A 20,821-nucleotide genomic window follows, 5' to 3' on the forward strand; every position below is an offset into this window, starting at 1 on the left:
TGAGATCTCCTATATCTTTAATGGATAAATTCATTCTCTTGCTGAACTCATTCTGTTATTGGTTTGCTTTACATATTCTTAATCAGGCTACCAAACAGCATTTTGTTTTGCACAACAAATTCGTGCAAAAGCAATAAATGCTCATTGAAATCAGTTCTTTATCACACCTTTTCTTAAAATATAGAACTTCTTAACTTCCATGAGACTATACAGTGTTTCTTTATTTAACATATATTTTTTCCATGCATCTTCACTGTTTCACTGAGTATAAATAATCTTACCTCAGTCAATTTAATTACAAGAAGCACAAATCATAAATTTTTTATCAGCAACAATTTCTTTTAATACTTTATAAACAAAGTGTATCAAAGCAGAGCTCTTTATTGAAGCCACTTTATAGTTTCAGTTTTGCCTAATTCCATTGCTTGTTCTTGAAGATGATCCATATTACTGGTGTCCTTGAGACAGAAGGAAAATACTTTCTCTGAGACTTTCCTTTCTTTCTTTGAATGTTGAAAATAGTACGTCTATTTATGATCTCCTTTTGTTACTATTCACCTGTTTAGACAGTATCAACTTTTCTAGTCAAATGATTCACCTTGCTAGGATTCCCTTATTGGAATCATCTGTTAATAAATTCCAACTGCCAAGTTTTACAAAAGAGAAAATTCCTCAAACAAAATTCTCTGGTCTACGTTTTCAAACTTCCATTTTCCCTCTCTCTCTTGTTTCTCTTGTTACTATAAATTAATGATTCCAAGAAGTTATATTCTTGGTTTCATCCTTTACACAAGTGTCAGCAAACAACATTTGCACTTGCAAGTCACTCCATGACTGGGCTACTTGTATATAGAGGCTAATGACTTCACGTCAGTTGCTTTAGTCTCCCATAATGCAGTGCACATATCCTTACGGACATGGGAGGAGCCACTACCTAGGCTGGTTTTGACATTTATTAAGGTGAAAAAGTAAAAGGGTGCTCATCATAGGCTAGAGTAGTTAGTATGGGGTGAAAGAGAGCCTGATAGTATTAGGAGAATGAGAAGACAGATAGATAGTATGAGAGATAGAGAAAGGGCTTCAGCGCTTTTATATTATCATATAGCCAAAGGCTATCAGTTTTCCTTTTTTCACCAATCTCATATAGATGAACTACCAAAAGACCAATTTAAACTAAAGCGCAAAGATGACTGATACCCAGGCAGTTAGCCTTATCTGAGTTAACTGCCTGGGATTACTCTCCAGTTATCCTTTCAATTAACTATAAGACTGCATTGAATTAAGAGGATGGAACTATTTAAAAAGCCTCTCATAGCAAATATAGACAAATTTTATCTCCCTCTGGTGAATATTGCATAATGTGGGTGGTCTACACCAGTGGGTCTTAACCTATCAGTAGTCACAGTCCCCCTAAGTATCCTAAAATATTTTCATGCCCCCTCCCCCAGTTTGCAGTAACATAATAATAATTTCATATGATGATACAGCAGCCATTAGTCCCTTTTACAGGAGGTATGGCACCATCTTATTCCTCCAAATTTTATCTAATAATAATAAAACTTTAAAAAAAAAAATAGTGGTTTTTACTTACTGATTATCATGACAAAAAAAGCAGAAAACAGAAATCAACTTTACTTAAATGTATTTTAATGAGACCTCTGTTGTTGAACACTCTCTACTAATTTGTCTATTCATGTTTTAATTGTGTTACTCAGTGCTATTCGCATGCAGGATTCTGTTCGGAGTCAATTTCATTTTCGTTTTATTATTTACCATTGTAAAAAAATCCCTTTTCACAAATGTGTAGAAACAAAAGGCAACAAATTTTGAATGGCAATGGTAAACAGGTGGTGATATTCCTTCTGTATATGTATCCAAAATTGGACCAAACTTTTCTTCTTTACAAAGCTTTCACTAATGCTTTATTTCACAGTTATTGCATTCATGAAGGACTTATGATTTTTCAGTTCATCCAGAAAATTTGTGGTTTTTGAATTTCATCCATTTCTACACTAATAAATCTGAATTTTATATAACTTGTATCATATATCTTTTTACTTATTTTTTTACATTTTACAACTGGCATTATTTTCTGTTTCACATGCGTTTACATCATCCATGGAATTATCACTATCACTACTTTCACGTGTTCTTTTTGACCTATCAGGTGTATTTATATTTAGGAAATCAAAAAATGTTCTTTGTTTGTTCATTTTATAAGGAAGTCAATAACAAGTCAGTATTACAGCACTGAAAGTTTTGAAAATTAATTGCACTCGAGTAGCACTTAACAATGTTATCTTCTATGTATTCATACTAGTATTGTTTAAAACTTCAGAGAGTCATTTCTGTCATGGTCACACATCCAGTAGGCAGATGTCACAACTAGCAGTGTTACCCACAGTGAAAAGTCAACTTGTGGCACCACCACGAAAGAAACTACTGCATTAAACTGCATAATTCAGATTACTAATACAAAACGATAAAAATTTGAAACAAAGTAAAATAAAGAGCTAAGAATAATTATTTTAAGAGATTTCAAAATTTTAAAAACTAGAAAATTTCTATAAATCCCCCCCCCCCCCTCCAGTTAAGAATCACTGATACCATCTTGTCAAAAATTTGATATCTCCTAGAATGCTTCTTTCTAAATACAAAAATCATCTCTAAACATACACACATAACCACAGTAATAAGATTTTTTTAATAAGTATAGAATTAATATTAAAATAAGTACGCAATTACTTATTAAAAAAATCTTATTACTGTGGTTACATGTGTATGTTTAGTCATGAATGCTCCACAGGTTTCATTATACAACAAAAATCATCTGACTGAACAATAAAATTTCCACAATACAATATTATAAAGCATTTGGATGTCATATTGCTGGTTTTCAAATCCATGTTTTTTTCGAACCTTCCATAAATGGTATTTATGGTAGATTCCATAAATACCCATAATTCATTAATTATAAAAATCAAAATTCTCTTCCCATTGTTGACAGGCTGTGGGTACTGCAAAAAAAATAATCTGTTCTGTTGTAAGTAATGGAATTCCCAACACATTACATAATCTGTTCCAAAGATGCAGGGCAAGAGGGCAGCTGTAGACTGCATGTTCTACTGTTTCCACTCAGTAACATATATCACAGATTGGATCTCCAATGTTAAAGTACTTCCATTTGATGATATCGACTGGATACCATCATATCGACATCATACCAGTCGATCTCTCCTCTTAGGGTATCCTTGGAACTTCAATAAGTTGTGAAACAATATGTTGTTGTCAGTACCCAACTGTGGAGGCTTGCGGTGAAAGAGATTAAAGATTTCTGTATATGAAATTTTAATTTTTTTTTTAATGGAAAGAATGTCAATGCCAGAGTGTTGTAGCAGTCTTAGAGTTAAGCACAGAGTGTTGTAGTATTCAGAAACAATCTCAGCTTTTGGACCTTTATAGTCATTTACTCCAACAGGGGAAGATGAAAACCCAGGTAATACAGGAGAAGGTCTGCAATATTTTATGGATTTTTGAAGCTGTCTTGCTTACTTTTAAGACTGGAAGCCCAAATCCTCCATACTTCTTTCATAATTGAAGAAATTTCTTTTTAACTTTTTGGTATCGGCTGGAAAAAAAAGATTGTACAGGCTTACTATATAATTGCTTTTCTTCAGTTTCTCTGACGTCTATAATATTCAGTATATACAACTGAGCAGAAAAGATTATGGTTTTGAGTAACTATGGCTTTAGAAGAAAGGGAAAGTGCTTCTATTTTCCAGTTTTCTAAGGTTTCAAAGTTCTTGTATATAAGTTCTTGAACAGGGAATATTGGGTAAGTGGAGAAGGGAATTCCAAGTATAATGAAGGTTCTCTCTTAGGGGTTAGTCCAAACAGAATGCCTCCAAGATCCCACTTTCCAAAAACTTTTAATTTGTCTTGTCTGCATTTGAAAAAATGAATTTTTCCAAAAAAAGATATATATGGAATCATTATCCTTCAAAGTGCTTTTGAAGGATAACTTTTTTGACATCATTGGAATATGCTAATACCTTATTTTCCTTCATAGTTGAAGGAAATTTTATTCCTCACACAGCATGTGTATTGTCAACTTTCTTTAAGAAAGGTTCAAGAACCAATACAAAGAGCAATGGACTGAGAAGGAAACCTTGCTTGACTCCTTTTTGAATTTTTACTGGGTCTGACAGGAACCCATTAACTAGGAGGTGGGTAGTTGAATTGGCATAGGCGCCTTTGATAATGGATAGCCGTTTTTTATCTACACCAATTTGCTGGAGGATATTCATTATCAAATGCTTGAGTAAGGTCTACTGATGCACTGCCATTGACTGCTGTTTCATATTTACTAAGTGGATTAGATCATGTAGCAGAAACAGATTAAATTCTACTGCTCCTCCTGGAACTCCATACACCTGTGTGCTTTTAATTATGTATCTCATTCCCACTTTGAGCCTGTTATTGATAATGCTGAAAAATATCTTGTAGTTAGTATTAGATAGAGAAATAGGTCTCCAGCTGCTGATTAAGGTGTGTTCTCTTGTATTATGTTTTGGAATGAAGACGGTATGGATTGCTACAAATTCACTTGGTATTGTGTCCTGATGAGAGAAAAGAATTAAATAGTATAACTAGAATAGGAAGAATAAAATCCCAGGCCATGCAGTAAAGTTCTATCCCTAGACCATCAGTTCTTTTGGGATTTTCCATCAGGGATTTTCTTGTCTGGCATTCTTTATAGGCTGCGATAACTTCAGATGCTGTAATGGCTTAGACCCAAGCCCGAAATAAATGCAAAAAAAATCAGTCTTCCAAAACAGAGTTCGAAAGAGAAAAAGCAGGAAATTAGCAGCCTGTCCAAATGGCAGCCGAGCCTTTTTAGTCCCTCGCCAGAGCAATCAGTTGTAACTTCTGCCCAACACTATTCCCACCTCTATGCTACCCAGATGGCTCCATTGCATCTTCACCTATAGAAAAGGCCAATCTCCTGGCCTTACACTTTGCTTCCAATGCCCACATAATTGATGATGACAAATGTCTCCCAACCATTCCAGATGCTCACTATATCCTTTTGCCAGAAAGAGATCAGCAAAATACTGTCCAAATTAGAACAAAAAAGTCTCCCCTCCCTGATGGCATTCCTCCAATTGTCCTGAAGGTTTGCACACCAGAACTTTCTTCTCTCCTGTGTCACTTATATATACTGTCTTACTCCACCTGCACTGGTATCTATCCCACAGCCTGGAAATTGGCCTATATTCAACCCATTCCCAAGAAGGGCGACATGTCACTGCCATCCAACTACCGTCCCATCTCGCTCACCTCAATCCTGTCTAAAGTAATGGAAAAAATCATCAATTCCCAACTCCTACATTACCTTGATGCTACCCATCTAATAAATGACCGCCAGTGTGGATTCCTTCGCTGCCGATCAACAGGAGATCTGCTCACATATGTCACCCATCTCTGGACAAATGCCATGGAAAAGTTTGGTGAAACTCAAACGGTTGGACTTGATATCTCCAAGGCGTTTGACCTGGTCTGGCACAAGGGCTTACTAAGCAAGCTGCCATCATTTGGTCTATCTCATATATAATTGTTTTTCTTTGGCTTCTGTGATGTCTATAATATTTGTTATATACAGCTGAGATGGGAAGATTATTGTCTTAAGTACTATGGCTTTAGAAAAAAGGAAAGTGGCCCAAGATTTCAATATTTTTGTATTTAAGTTCTTGAACTGGTAATATTGGATAGGTGGAGAAAGGAATTCCTGGGTATACTGAGAGGTTCTCTCTTAGGAGTTAGTCCAAAGGGAATGCCTCAAAATTTTTGATTTTTTGTCTTGTCAGCATTGGTAGTTAATTCACTGATTTTGCTGAATTTTTCCAAAATATCAAAAAGATGTTTATAGAATCATTATCCCTCAAAGTGCCCACTGCATCATTGGCATATGCTTATACAGTCGAACTTAGTTATAATAATGAACAACCAATGAGAAAGTTGACAATTGAGTTGCAGAGTGTGGAAGACAGACCATAGGATGGCAATTTGCTAAAATCCTGTTGAAATGCCTTTGAAATGTCAACATGAGTTTCTCCGAATTTTTCCATAGTTCGAGTCCAGAGGTGAGTTGTGTAAGCTAGATCAGCTGTAGATCGTGATTGGCAGAATCTGTACTGCTGGTTACTGATTAGTTGTTAGATCTCTAGGTAAATGTTAAAGATACCAAGCTATTTTAAACCTGGTTTTACTCCATTTCCCAAGTAAGCAAACAGACAAACAAGTCAAGTTTGCACCTGCAAGTGTTGCAAGTCTAGCTGACCCTGCATGTAGTGCAAGACCAAGGCAACTCATGGTAAAAGTAGAATAAGCTCTGATCACTAATCTTAATATTTACCCTTAATGCAAAGCACATCTCCTGGAGGAGATGTATGATGCTTTGTATTAAAGGCAAAGGGGCCACTACCCAGACCGGTTTCGACCTTTATTGAGGTCTCAGCGGTGGGAACCAGGCTAGAAATACCAAGATTTTAGTAATACAGAGCTTATAAGTATTTTACCAGAACAAGTTACCATAAGATGTTTTAACCTTATTAAATAAAAATCTCCGGATGAGATATAAATGTAGAAAGTATTTTACCTTGGGTATAATAAATGTTAAAGATACCAAGCTATTTTAAACTTGGTTTTACTCCATTTCCCAAGTAAGCAAACAGACAAACAAGTCAAGTTTGCACCTGCAAGTCTGGTAACTTGTTCTGGTAACATACTTATAAGCTCTGTATTACTAAAATCTTGGTATTTCTAGCTTGGCTCCCACTGATGAGACCTCAATAAAGGTCGAAACTGGTCTGGGTAGTGGCCCTTTGCCTTTAATACAAAGCATCATACATCTCCTCCAGGAGATGTGCTTTGCATTAAGGGTAAATATTAAGATTAGTGATCAGAGCTTATTCTACTTTTACCATGAGTTGCCTTGGTCTTGCATTACATGCAGGGTCAGCTAGACTTGCAACACTTGCAGCACTTGACTTGCTTGTCTGTTTGCTTACTTGGGAAATGTATAACATTTATTATACCCAAGGGTAAAATACTTTCTAGATCTCTAGGTAGTACAAGAGTTGGTTGTTGATGACATTGTAGCATATTGGCCATGTAGCATATTCACAAGAATGAAAGACCTTTAGTGATTTTCGTCTTACGGGATATTTCTTCCCTATACACAGCTTGCTGATACCTATCAGATAGCCAGTCTCCGATCCAATGCACTAATCTAATATCCAACCCCAATAAGTTGATAGTTTGACTATCAACTTATCATGCAGTAATCTGTCAAAAGCCTTTGCGAAATCTAAGTATATTACTGTGTCCTCTCCTCTGTCCAAGGAAGCCAATTATAGAAGCATTTAAATTATTGGAAGGGTTTTATAAGATTGACACTGAAGACTTTTTCAGTACATGGCAAAAAGGGGAGAGAACCAGTGAAAGTTGTCTAAGAGTGTGGTTAGCAAAGATGTTAGGACTAGGTTTTTTTGCTTTGAGGGTTATGAATTGGTGGAATGGGTTGCTAGAGGTGGTTGTTGATGCTTTATCAAGTGAAGGAGCTTAAGGAGAAGTATGATAGGTATTGTGTGAATGATAGCTATTGTGTAAATAAATGGATCTTCCATGAAACTGCAAATATAAATTGTGAAATAGATTTCAAAGAATTCTTGAATTCACTTTGCAGAACTTTGGACAGATAATTATCATCATCATCATCAAATTCCCGACATGTACCCTCAAAGGGTGTACAGGATATGATAGTACTACATGAAAAATTTACATCATTACTAACTTCCTATCTACAATTTTCCTCCAAATCAGTCTGTTACTTGTCAAGACTCCAACATTATCAGAATTTATATTTCTGTTGTCTAATGCACTTTGTACTGTATTAATCCACCTATGTCTTGGTCTTCCTCTGGGTTGTTTTCCTGCCAACCTGGTAGAGAACACTTTTTTTGCTAATCTTTCCTTGCCCATTCTGTTTAAGTGACCATACCACCTGAGATTATCTCTGCTAATGCATTCCTGGATGCTGACAATGTCAAGTTCTTTCCTAATATCCTCGTTTTTTAATATGATATTGCTGCCATCTGTTCACACCTCTAATCTTTCTCAGGACTCTCATATCTGTGGTCTCTAGTCATTGGTCAAGTGTTTTATTTCTGACTCAGCTCCCAGATCCTTAGGTTAAAACTGGTTTGAACACTGTTGTATACAGCAAATTTAGTGTTCCGACTAATTTCTCTCTTATTTCATATGAATTTATTTAATTGACTGTCTACCATACCAGCTTTGTTGATTCTGTTGTCTATTTTCATATTTAATTTACCATCTTCACTAAAAATCGTGCCTAAGTAGCTGAAATTTTTTACTTGTTCCACAGGTTCCACGTTCACAACACAGTTGACATTTTCAACAATTCTAGCTATTTTCATTCTCTTTGTCTTTTTAATGCTGAACTTCATACCATATTTATTACAATAGTTATTCAATTTAGTCAGGGAATCTTGCAAACTTATAGCGGATTTATTTAGAAGTATAACATCCTCCGCATAAAGCAAAGAGCTGATATTAACATCTCCAATTCTGATATCATGTTTAATACTACTTTCCTTCATAATGTGATCCATATAGATAATGAATAACAGAGGGGATAATGTTCAGCCTTGTCTCACACCAGATTTAACATTAAGCTATCTTCCTGTACTTCCTTCAATTCTAACTGCTGACTCACAACTCAAATAAAGACTAAGTATTGCTTGATATAATGCCCCATTGACAACTGTAGTGTATTGAATAGATTCTCTCTTGGCACCTTGTCATATGCCTTTTTCAGATCGACAAAACTTAAATACAGATCTTTGTTATATTGCCATGCTTTCTTGACTATTTGTCGTAAAGTGAAGATCTGATCCTGACAGCCTCTATTTGGCCTGAATCCAGCTTGTTCTTCACCAAGCTTTTCTTCCATAATTCTTCTCAACTGTTTCTCAAGTATACTTGCATAGATCTTGCCAGGAACACTCAGTAGGGAAATACCTCTGTAATTCTCACATTCAGTTTTATTTCCCTTTTTATATATGGGTACTATTAGAGCTCTACTCCAATCATCGGGAATTCGTCTTTCTGTCCAGGCTTTCTGAACTATGCAGTCACTGTAAGACTTTTATACCACCATACTTCAGCATTTCTGGTCGAATATCATCTACTCCTGCCGCCTTTCCACATTTCAAGCCTTTGATGGCTTTTTCTACTTCAAGTATGGAAATGTATTCCTGACTGTATGCCTGTTGAGTGTTTTTTACCACTGGGCTATCACTGCTTGTGATAAGATAATTATAATAATAATAATAATAAGATAATTATTATTATTTGACACCTCCAGGGAGTCCAAAGACTCATCTAGGTAGGGCATCTGCTCTACAACTCTCTATCTCCACCACCCACAACTATGCCAATGTCATCTACTGCCCACCACTACCACTAGCATTTTTACAGACAATCACAAACATCCAAGTCCACAGCAGGATTCGAACCCGCAGTCTTTTGGCTGTCGAGCGGATACGCTAGCCAACGGCCGGCGTAATACTAACATAAAACTTACAAAATGTTTTAAATGATATAATAACAATGAAACAATTAAAGGCAGCCTAAGTAAAATAAAAAATAATAAATCAGCAGGAGAAGATGGGATAAACTCTGAACTGTATAAATTTTCTGGAAAAATATTTCATCAGAGATTATTAAAAATTTTAAATAAAATATATACAAATGGACAAAAACCAATAGAATGGAAAACAGGTATTGTAATACCTATATTTACAAAGAGGGATGAAACCAAACCTGCTAATTACAGAGGTATGAATTTATTGAATACATGCTACAAAATATATAGTAGCATACCTAAAAATTGAAAATATACAGTAAAAAAATATTAGAATGTCAAAATGGATTTAGAAAAGGATGCTCTACAATGTATGCAGTTTTTTGTTTAAAACTGCACTGCTTATAGAAAAAAGAAGAGAATTTAATTAAGAAACTCATATTTTGTTTATAAATTATGAAAAAGCATTTGACAAAGTAAAAATATATATACTGTTTGATATATTACAAAGAATAAATATACCTAATATTTTACTACATGCTGTTAGATCTTGAATAAGGACCTTTTCATCAAAAGGATCATTAATTCAAGATTTAACAAGAATACAATAATAACCAAGAAATACTTGTACTGTTAGTAAAGAAACAAATTGTTAATAGAGAACATAATTGAGTTACTTTAAAGTGAAGTACAAAAAAAAAGGAGGAATTTGTCTGTCTAGATAGAAATATTGTTGTTTGAAAACACTAGTAAGAAAAAATACTCTATGCAAAATGTATGTCAATGCAAACAAAAGTCCAAAGGTTGCATGTGAGTTACCCACGATAAGCATAACGACCGAAGCGAAGGCATTCGTGGAAAGCAAATTGAACTCACGTTCCCCAAAACAAGCACTCTTGAGGAGAAGAGTTGTGACTAAACAACTTAAGGGCCAATAAGAAGGCATCGTGAGAAAACTTCTGCAACGAAGAGAGGGCGCAACAAGAGATAATAAATGCGGGTTCGTGCGGGTTTCAAGCCCTGTTTTTTCTGTTCCTGTTTTTATTCGTACCCACGATGCTGACCAGCGGAAGGGAATACTACGGCATCAGATGGCAAGTTTCTCCCCGTTGCTGACTGGTGAGTATCGGGCGAGCTGTATGCGAGATGACGGCGTCCACCGACTCGAACCATTAGTAGAAGTGCTACCGGAATGAGACAACGGAAAGTCCCTCCAGGGAGACGGGCAGTCTGACGATAGTGACCAGCGAGAACCAGCAAGACGAGCGTTTGCCCAGCAGAGTGCAGAAAATGGTTGTACGTGACGAGTGAAGTGACCTCCACCTTGACGCAACCCACTGAAGCAATAAAGTATCTAACAGTAAAGGACGGACAAAGGGGACACGGTAACCTCATGCAGCGGTAGTAATGTACAGAATTTTCTTATTTTATTAACAATTAGCATTAGAGGAAAAGGGTGAATCCATTTCTAGTTGGAAGAAAAATGGACAATTGCCTAGAGAATTTTTCAATGGCATATATGCATTGTAACTTGTTAGCTCCATTGGACTGGTAGTTGGAGGACTTAAGTTCTTGTGTGAGACCTAATTAATGGGGGTGGGATCTGTGTTAGCATTTGAAGTTAAAATTGTAAACTTGTATTTTCCCATGCTAAGTGTGTTTTAATTGACCAGAGGATATGAGTTATATGTTCATTAACCAGAGTGTTCATTTATGATTGTCAGTTGGTTTAGTATAGATATTGTGATAAACTTTTGATGTGTTTAAACCTAATTGTAAACTCATTAGATCTTTAATAAACATGTTTTACTATGTAAGCCTGAGTTTTGCTTGAGCATGAGACTAATTTATCACTCATAAAAGTTTGAACCTATGCATAAGGGGAAGGTAAAGAATAAATTAGAAAGGATAGGGCCATGACTGCAAACTGAGATCTCTACAGACGCTATATATATATTTAACGAATTTAGGTAGCTGCTAGAACTCTGGGAAAGTTTCTCTGAGCAAGAATTCTTCTGTCCTAGGACTCTGACTGGCGCAGCTGGAACAAAAAAAAATTTGTCAGAGTTCGAAAAGGAGATGGCCCCAAAGAGATAGACTGAAGATCTCATTCTTAGTTGGCACAAGAGGGGAATAACAGTAACATAGATTTAAAGAAAAACCACAACGTAATAACAATGCAGTATTGAATATATACAAAGTTAATGAAATAAAAATAAATGTCTGAAAAACAATCTATAAAACAATCTGTAAACCAAGGAGTAAGACAGGAATGCCCTCTGTCTCCAACACTTTTCAATATTTATATTAATGAAATATTAATACAGTGAAATATATTAAACAATCCAGCTATAGAAATTTCCCAGAATAGCAAAAGAAATATGCTCTTATTTGCAGATGTTCAGGTAATAATATCAGATAAGGAAGACAATTTACAAAGAGCAATATATAATATAAACATTAGAGTAGAACAGCTTGGAATGAAAATAAAACTAAGAAGCATTTTGTGGACAAACTCCAGTTAGAAGAAAAATAGTTATTAATAATAAAATAATAGAACAGATGAATACTTTCAGTTATCTTGGATGTGAAATATCATATGAAGGAGAAAATTTGAACACTTGAAAATTTTTACAGATTATAGGCCTGATAAATAGAACACTCAACTCAAATATAGTACAAAAAAAGAAATACACTTGAAAATATACAATACTTTAGCAGTGCTCACATTATTATATGGTAGCGAAATTTGAACAATAACAAACAAGATAACAACGAATAAAAACAAGTGAAATGAGATTCACGAGAAGACCTGCAAGATACACATTATTAGACCAAAAAAGGAATGAAGATATTTTAAAAGAACTAAAAAAAAAAATCAATAGAAGATACACTAAACAATTATAAACAAAATTGGATAGAACATGTAAACCAAATGACCAATACCTGATATCCTAAGCAAATAATAAAATATAAACCAATTGGAAAGAGAAGGCAGGGTAGACCTTAAAAAAGGATATTAGATGTATAATGAGACTAGAACCGACCAATATAGTCTATATCCAAGATGAAAAGCCAAACAGCTATTTTTTTTTTTGGCGAAGTTGATAAATTAAGGGAATAAAAATCCCTTATTGTTTTTCAGCCAGTATGCAAAACTCTTTCGCATAAGTAGAGTTTCGCATACTGGCTGAAAAACAATAAGGGAGCCTGTGTAGCTCAGTGGATGTGGCGTTTGCCAACCATGGCGCTTGGCCGCACGAAGGAAGACTTGGTTTCGAGTCTAGTCGACTAGAGGAAATTTTTCTAAGCCTTTTTTCGACTGGTTCCCAAGTTAGTTGATCTCTGGCACGGGCAAGCAGGTTTTTCCTCCCAGAAACTCGGGTTTTTCGTCCTGTAAACTCAAGAAAATTGACCATAGAACCCACGTTATTTTTTCAGACATTAAATATATTGTGTTAGGGTTAGGGACCACGAGATGGCGGCACATTTGAGCCGTCTCTCTTCACTGAGTACCGCTTAATTAGTGATAGCCTTGGGCCATCTATCTCTGATTGGTACCAGTGGAGATTGAGCTGCCCACTCAGTCTCCAAAAGTTAGATAGGGCTAAATGGCCTCACCTACTCCCCGTATACGGGAATAAAAAAGGCATTAGCTGATTTTTTTTTTTTTTTTTTTTATAATTAGCATTATGATGATAATGATTTGCTACTGCTTAAGTTAAAACTTCATGATCACTTTCATCAATTTGAGGCACACCATTACTGCATTTGCAGATAAATTTATTATATAATAATTAATATTGCATTAATTGAATTTTTATTTTATGTGTGTATTTTTGTACAGAGAGAGAACTGGTGGAAGGAGAAGACCATGTAGAAGTAAATGGAGTTGTATTCAATAAGCCATTCGTAGAAAAACCTATTTCTGCCGAGGACCATAATATTTATATTTATTATCCTACTTCTGCTGGCGGAGGTAGCCAGAGACTTTTTCGAAAGGTAATACTGGAAGTTTTATTTTAATTGTTTTGTAATTACTGTTCTTGTAATTTTCCCTTGTTCTTGTATTGTTCTTGTATATCACTTGTTACTGGATTGATCAAATTATCTGACTATCCAGATAGACATGTAGCATATCTGATCTGATGATGATAGATTTTGCATTTCTATGGTTCGTTGCTAGAGTGGATAATTGTGACTGATTTTCATGTTCAAATTTTGGTAGTTGTTGCTATTTTTCATATTGAAGTTTCCAGAACAGAAAACTATGTAGACACTGGAATGCAAATAACTACTTTATTCACCAAAATTAATTATTTACAAGCTGATGTTTCTCTTGCTCAAGTGAGCATCATTAAAATGATCTGGTGAACAAGGCCATTCACATGCATGGGGAGTGACATTAGCGCTGTTTGTGGTGATTCATTCCTGTTATTAATGATGGGTAGATAGTGTGATGCATAGATTTTGGAAGTCTTTGTCCAATAGTGGACAGAAAATCGCTGATTGATGTCAATATGTGCCCCTCCTCAATTTTAGTTAGACTGGACAATTTTCATTGGTATTATTATTATAAATTATACTAATAGTCCCACTCTAGCTGAATGTAATTGAATTAATATTTAAGTTCTCATGAAATTTGTCGTATCATCTTATTTTAGGTTCAGTTACACCATTTTTAGTAATAAAATTGGGCAAACAAATTAGCACTTGTGATACTGCGACAGTTGATCTGATAATTGAGAACTACTCAGAACTGCACAGAATTTACAACTTATGCAATGTTGATTTCTGGACTCCAATTTTCTTGTTTTGTAGACTATTCTGGATGGGGAACATGTTAAAAGTTTGTCTGGCATAAATGCTATGTGGAGACTGTTTGTTAAACAATTTAAGGTTTAATCTTTACTGTTTTCATATACACATAAAAATACTAAACTGATATTACATACTAGTTGTGTACAAAGCAAGTTAATAGTAACAGTAATACAAAATATTTGAAATAGACTAACAATGTGGTGCATGTGCAATTCTGATTGTATTATAATGACTAGCAACATGATGCATAGATTGTCATGGAGATCTGCCTTGTGAGAGGTTTTTGATGAAAGATAACCCAGCATGATATGGGCTTGTACCTTGTTGTCTGTTACATTGATTTCAATTTTTAATGGTTCATTGAATGCCTAATGAAGAAATTGTGATCAATGTAGACTATTTCTGTACACTGCCATAGTATTTGATTATTTTTTTTTCTGTTGCATGTGCCACTGTCCTGATTTATGCTTACCCCCCCCCCACCATGATCTGCTTTTTAATGGTTAATGGAGAGGTTTTGGAGGGTAAACAATACTTGAGGCTTTGTTTACCAGAGAGAAAGCCTAGTAAAGCAATTACAGGACTTGGTTCATCATCTTAACAACATTCTTCTTCATATCAAGTTCACTGTTTAATTAGAAAAAAAACATCCCTATGTTTTTTAGACACACTTCTAGAGGTCACCAAATAGAATAAACTTAGCTTTTCAGCTACAAAAAAGTTACCTGCACAGGAAGATACCGCAGGGCAATGTTCCACTACTATCGACCACAAAGAAATTGGTATTCTAAACATCCTATGAGACAGAGAACATATATTTCCAGCAGTACAGAGAAAAGAAATCAATCTTATCCTTACAAAATTATAATAAATAATAGATGGACAGAAAAAATAGTAATGTAGAGCAGTATTGCTCCCTTACATGTGATTTGTCTCACTGAAATGATCTCAATACTATTTCAATAAGGCAGAAAAATGGCTTCTACTTTGTAATCTTGATCTCAGGTTTCCTCCAAAACTTTCTCAGTCAGTATTCAAAAAACCAATAATATATGTGATCAGTTAGTTATGTGGGATTTATTGTGTGGGACAAATAAGCTGGTCAGGGGAGATACAAATGTCAGAACACATTTGGGAAGTGGAGCAACCTAGAAAATATAAATAAAGACTAGCAGCACTTACAACAAAAGATAATATAGGTTGGCCAGTAATTCAGAACATATATTTTAACCATCAGGACCAGAAGACTTGTTGGTATCTGTGTTATTTGTTATTCTTATGATATCATTATCTGATGAAAGACTATCGGGGGATGTAGAGAGCGGTTCCTCCTGAAGTGTGTGTGTGTGTGTGTGTGTGTGTGTGTGTGTGTGTGTATGGAGGGGGGGGGTTAGTTTGCTTTGATCATTAGTGAAGGGAAGAATGGTACTAGGAGGTCATCCTTGTCTATGGATGAGGTTATAGTAGTAGCATATGATGTGAAAGAAGTAGAAACGTTAGGCAGAAGTTATGCCCAGCGGCCTTGACAAAGGCCTCTGCCTAATGTTTCTACTATTGAGTAGCAAGGTTCATATTGAGATGTGAGTACATATTGAGTAGCAGGCAAGCTTCATATTGAGATGTGAGTACATATTGAGTAGCAGGCAAGCTTCATGCATTTGCAGTCTTAGTCTTTTTGCAGCTGTTTGTGCTGCAGTCTATGCTGAGTGGGATGCTAGAATTTTGATTTTTGTCGCTTGAAATAGGCTGAATTATTTTCTTCCACTGCCTTGGTACATTGTTGGAGAACCAAAGTTTAGATTGGTCTGGGTTTTGAGGTAGAATGAGATGTGAGTTATGGTCTTAGCTTCCAAAAGAATAACTGACAGTGTTTGGCGAGTGTATTCTATTGGCTAGATAGAGTGGCAGTTTGTGAATACATACTGCTGACATCAAATATCTTTTCATCTCTTTCAGCTTGATTAGTGGAATTGGAGAAAGAAAGCAGCCAAAGTTTTAAATGTTAGTAACCAAGAAAGACATCCTCACATCATTTAAGTATTTAGCATATAGATAATCAATCAAGATTCAGACAAATAATAACAATAAAAAAGGTTCATAGTGATTATAAGAAATTAGAGAGCATTCGAGACAAAAACTGAATGGGATGGCAAGGAAATTTTGAGCTCGAGCCGATCAAAAAAGGTGATTAGAGATTTCCATTATCTGACATAGATGTTAGAATTCACAAATGTGCATACTCGATTCTTGGGGTTGAAGGAATCATGCAGATTGTAGTTAGGAAAATTAAATCTCTGAAACTTTGAAGTTAGTTCCATATATATATATATATATATAAGGTAAAGCCTCAGGAGTTGATCATATTAAAGCTGAAGAAATCCAACAAGGTGGACCAATTATTTTCAAAGCGTTGGCTGCCAGATTCATGTGGTATTTCAAAGAAAGAAAGATTCCAGAGGAATGGAAGACCTCAAAATCCATACTTCTATTCAAAAAAGGGAACAAGGAAGACATAAAAAACTATCGTCCAATCTGTCTACTCTCTCACATAGTAACAGAGTAATACTGAACAGATTCCAAAACACTCGAAGACAACTCCAGTAGAGAGCAGGCAGGATTCAGAAGAGACTTCTCCACAATAGATCATTTCCAGGTCATTTCGCAACTAACAGAAAAATGCAGAGAATACTGAATCCCTCTATGTTTCCTCTTTATTGATTTTAAAAAAAGCATTTGATACCATAGAACACAATGCAGTCATCAGTGCCTTACTGGAAATAAATGTGGACCCTACTTACATCCACATGATAAAAGAAATTAACAAAAATCAGACCACACAAATAACCCTATTTGAATTAACCTCCTCTGTTTATATCCATAAATATAGATATAAACAGAGAGGGTCCGTCAAGGCGATGTAATCTCCCCAAATCTATTTACCAGCACTTTAGAATACATTCTGAAAAAAATAGACCTAAACGATGGAATAAGCATAGATGGTGAAAAATTACAAATCCTTATGTTTGCCGATGATCTAGTACTGATATCTCACAACTGAAAAGACCTAGAAGAAATGGGTGAAAAAATATACACAAACAGCAGTAAGATAGGCTTAGAAATGAATCTAGAAAAAACAAAATGGATCAAAAACATCTACACAAGTGACTGACAGTCACCTATGTATTGATAACATCCCTATAGAACAAGTTGACTCATACAATTACTTAGGACAAACAATAAAAATGAATAATGATTTATCTGAAGAACTAGCAAAAAGAAAGAAAACTGCATGGCTATCATTCAACAGACTAAAAGAAACACTTACTGATCCAAATCTTGACATCTCTGCGAAAGCAAAACTATTTAATAGTGATATTCTTCCATCACTCGCATATGGATCAGAAACATGGAACACGACAAGAAAAGAAGAAAAAGAATCTCAGAATAACTCAGCATGCAATAGAATGTAGGATTTGTAACATCAGCAAAATTGAACATGTTAGAAACACAGAACTAAGAAAGAGATCAGGCATAAAAGATGTGGTAACTGCAGTATATGAAAGCAGGATGAGATGGGCAGGTCACATAGCCAGACTCAGGGATAATAGATGGACATATAGAATACTAAACTGGCAACCAAAAATAATTAGAAAAGCAGGACAACCACCTACTAGATGAGAAGATCCACTAATGTAATCTATGGGTATAACATGGAAGAAAGAGAGGCTGAAGATCGAGATCGTTGGAGGCATCTTCCTGCACTCATGGAGAAATCCTGAATGAAACACAGGTCCATCAAGGTAATATACATATTTATGAGGTGCATCTAGAAAGTAAGGTCCACTCAGAATTTTCTGCCAAATAAGATATGGGAGAGGGGTTGCACATGCTTAGTAGCATAGCATAACTCATTAGCTGGTTGTTAACCATTTTAATTTCATTATATTATTTGTGGTCTTTTATGAATAATTTATAATGAGTGCTGTGATTAAAAAAATCCTGCCAGTTGTGAGGTTCATGGTGTGATACAGATTTTGTTTGTAGAAAACAATAGTGTTGCATATTTTCACTAATGACTGGAAGGTTTACAGGCATTAGGCCTGTAATTTAAGTTTAAGAGCGCGACAATGTTCATAACGAAGAGCACAATGGCCAGCCAAATCTGGTGACATGATTTGGTGGAAAGAGTGAACACAAAAATTGTGTTTCCTTGCTGAAGAAAATTAACAAGGAAGATCCCTTTTCTGTTACAGAAGACAATAGTCATAATGTTTTTGACTGACAGTGACTGAATTTTTTTTTTGCTTTCGGAGGTGATGAATGGCACACTCACTGTTGTTTTGACTATGTGTATGAAATCCATGTTACTTCACCAGTCATGATATGAGAAAAAAAGTTTGTCTCCTGCATTTTCATAACACTCCAAACATTTTTGAGCTGATTCCACTCATTGCTTTATGTGCATTGGTCAGCATTTTTGTGACATACCTGGCACACAATTCTTATATTCTAGCTTTTCTGTCACAATTTCATGAATGAAATGAATGAGCATGAAACTTCTTGGAATTCAAAAGAAAGTTCTGTAATTGTGAAATGACAATCTCACAAATTTTCATGTTCACTCTTTCCACCAAATTGTATGTCACCACACTTGGCCAGCCACTGCGTTATTGATCCTGAACATTGTTGTTGTGCCCTTCTTTTAACAAACACCACTGCCTAACTTTACTGTCACGCATTATGTTAGGCCCATAAACCTTCCACAATCATCAGTGAAAATCTGCAGCAGTGTTGTTTTCCACAAAGAAAATTCATATCACACCATGAACCTCTTTTGCATGAAAGATGTTTTCATCATCATCATCATCATCATCATCAAATTCCTGCCACGTACCCTCAAGGGGTGTACAGGATATGACAGTACTACATGAAAAAATTACATCATTACTAACTTACTATCTACAATTTTCCTCCAAATCAGTCTGTTACTTGTCAAGACTCCAACATTATCAGATCTTATATTTCTATCGTCTATGGCACTTTGTACCGTATCAATCCACCTATATCTTGGTCTTCCTCTGGGTCGTTTTCCTGCCAGCCTGGCAGAGAACACTTGTTTTGCTAATCTTTCCTCTCCCATTCTATTTAAGTGACCATACCATCTGAGATTAGCTCTGCTAACGCATTCCTGGATGCTGACAATGTCAAGTTCTTTCTTAATATCCTCATTTTTAATATGATATTGCCATTGATGCCATCTGTTCACGCCTCTAATCTTTCTCAGGACTCTCATATCTGCGGTCTCTAGTCTTTTGGTCAAGTGTTTTACTTCTGACCCAGCTCTCAGATCCATAAGTTAAAATTGGTTTGAACACAGTCTTGTATACAGCTAATTTAGTGTTCCGACTAATTTCTTTCTTATTCCATATGAATTTATTCAATTGACTTCCCACAATACCAGCTTTGCTGATTCTGTTGTCTATTTCTATATTTAGTTTACCATCTTCAGTAAAAATTGTGCCTAAGTAGCTGAAATGTTTTACTTGTCAGGTTCTCCATTCACAACACAGTTGACATTTTCAATGATTCTGCCTATTTTCATTGTCTTTGTCTTTTTATTGCTGACCTTCATACCATATCTATTACAACAGCTATTCAATTTAGTCAGAGAATCTTGCAGACTTGTAGCAGATTTATTTAGAAGTATAACATCATCCGCATAAAGCAAAGAGCTGACATTAACATCTCCAATTTTGATATCAGGTTTAATACCACATTCCTTCATAATATGATCCATATAGATAATGAATAACAGAGGGGATAATGTACATCCTTGTCTCACACCAGATTTAACATTAAACCATCTTCCTGTACTTCCTTCAATTCTAACTGCTGACTCACAACTCAAATAAAGACTAAGTATTGCTTGATATAATGCCCCATTGACACCATATAACTGCAGCGTATTGAATAGCTTCTCTCTTGGCACCTTGTCATATGCCTTTTCCAAATCGACAAAACTTAAATACAGATCTTTGTTATATTCCCATGCTTTCTCGACTATTTGTCGTAAAGTGAAGATCTGATCCTGACAGCCTCTATTTGGCCTGAATCCAGCTTGTTCTTCACCAAGCTTTTCTTCCACAATTCTTCTCAACCGTTTCTCAAGTATACTTGCATAGATCTTGCCAGGAACACTCAGTAGGGAAATACCTCTGTAATTCTCACATTCAGTTTTATTTCCCTACTATGAGAGCTCTACTCCAATCATCGGGAATTCGTCCCTCTGTCCAGGCTTTCTGAACTATGCAGTGCAGCCACTGTAAGACT

General features: G+C 35.5%; 1 protein-coding gene across 1 annotated transcript in view; it reads left to right on the forward strand.

Annotated features, from left to right (window-relative positions):
- The window catches only part of l(1)G0196 (inositol hexakisphosphate and diphosphoinositol-pentakisphosphate kinase), a 313,327-nt gene that overhangs the window by 228,475 nt on the left and 64,031 nt on the right, over window positions 1-20,821 (forward strand). The window contains exon 6 of the mRNA XM_090413234.1: window positions 13,518-13,672. Coding sequence (XP_090269360.1) covers window positions 13,518-13,672 — 155 coding nt within the window. The remainder of the gene's footprint in view (window positions 1-13,517; window positions 13,673-20,821) is intronic.

The sequence above is a fragment of the Typopeltis vanoorti genome, chromosome 23 (genome assembly GCF_054136105.1).
Source record: "Typopeltis vanoorti isolate ZY-2024b chromosome 23, IOZ_Tvanoo_1.0, whole genome shotgun sequence".
Classification (NCBI taxonomy): domain Eukaryota; kingdom Metazoa; phylum Arthropoda; class Arachnida; order Uropygi; family Thelyphonidae; genus Typopeltis; species Typopeltis vanoorti.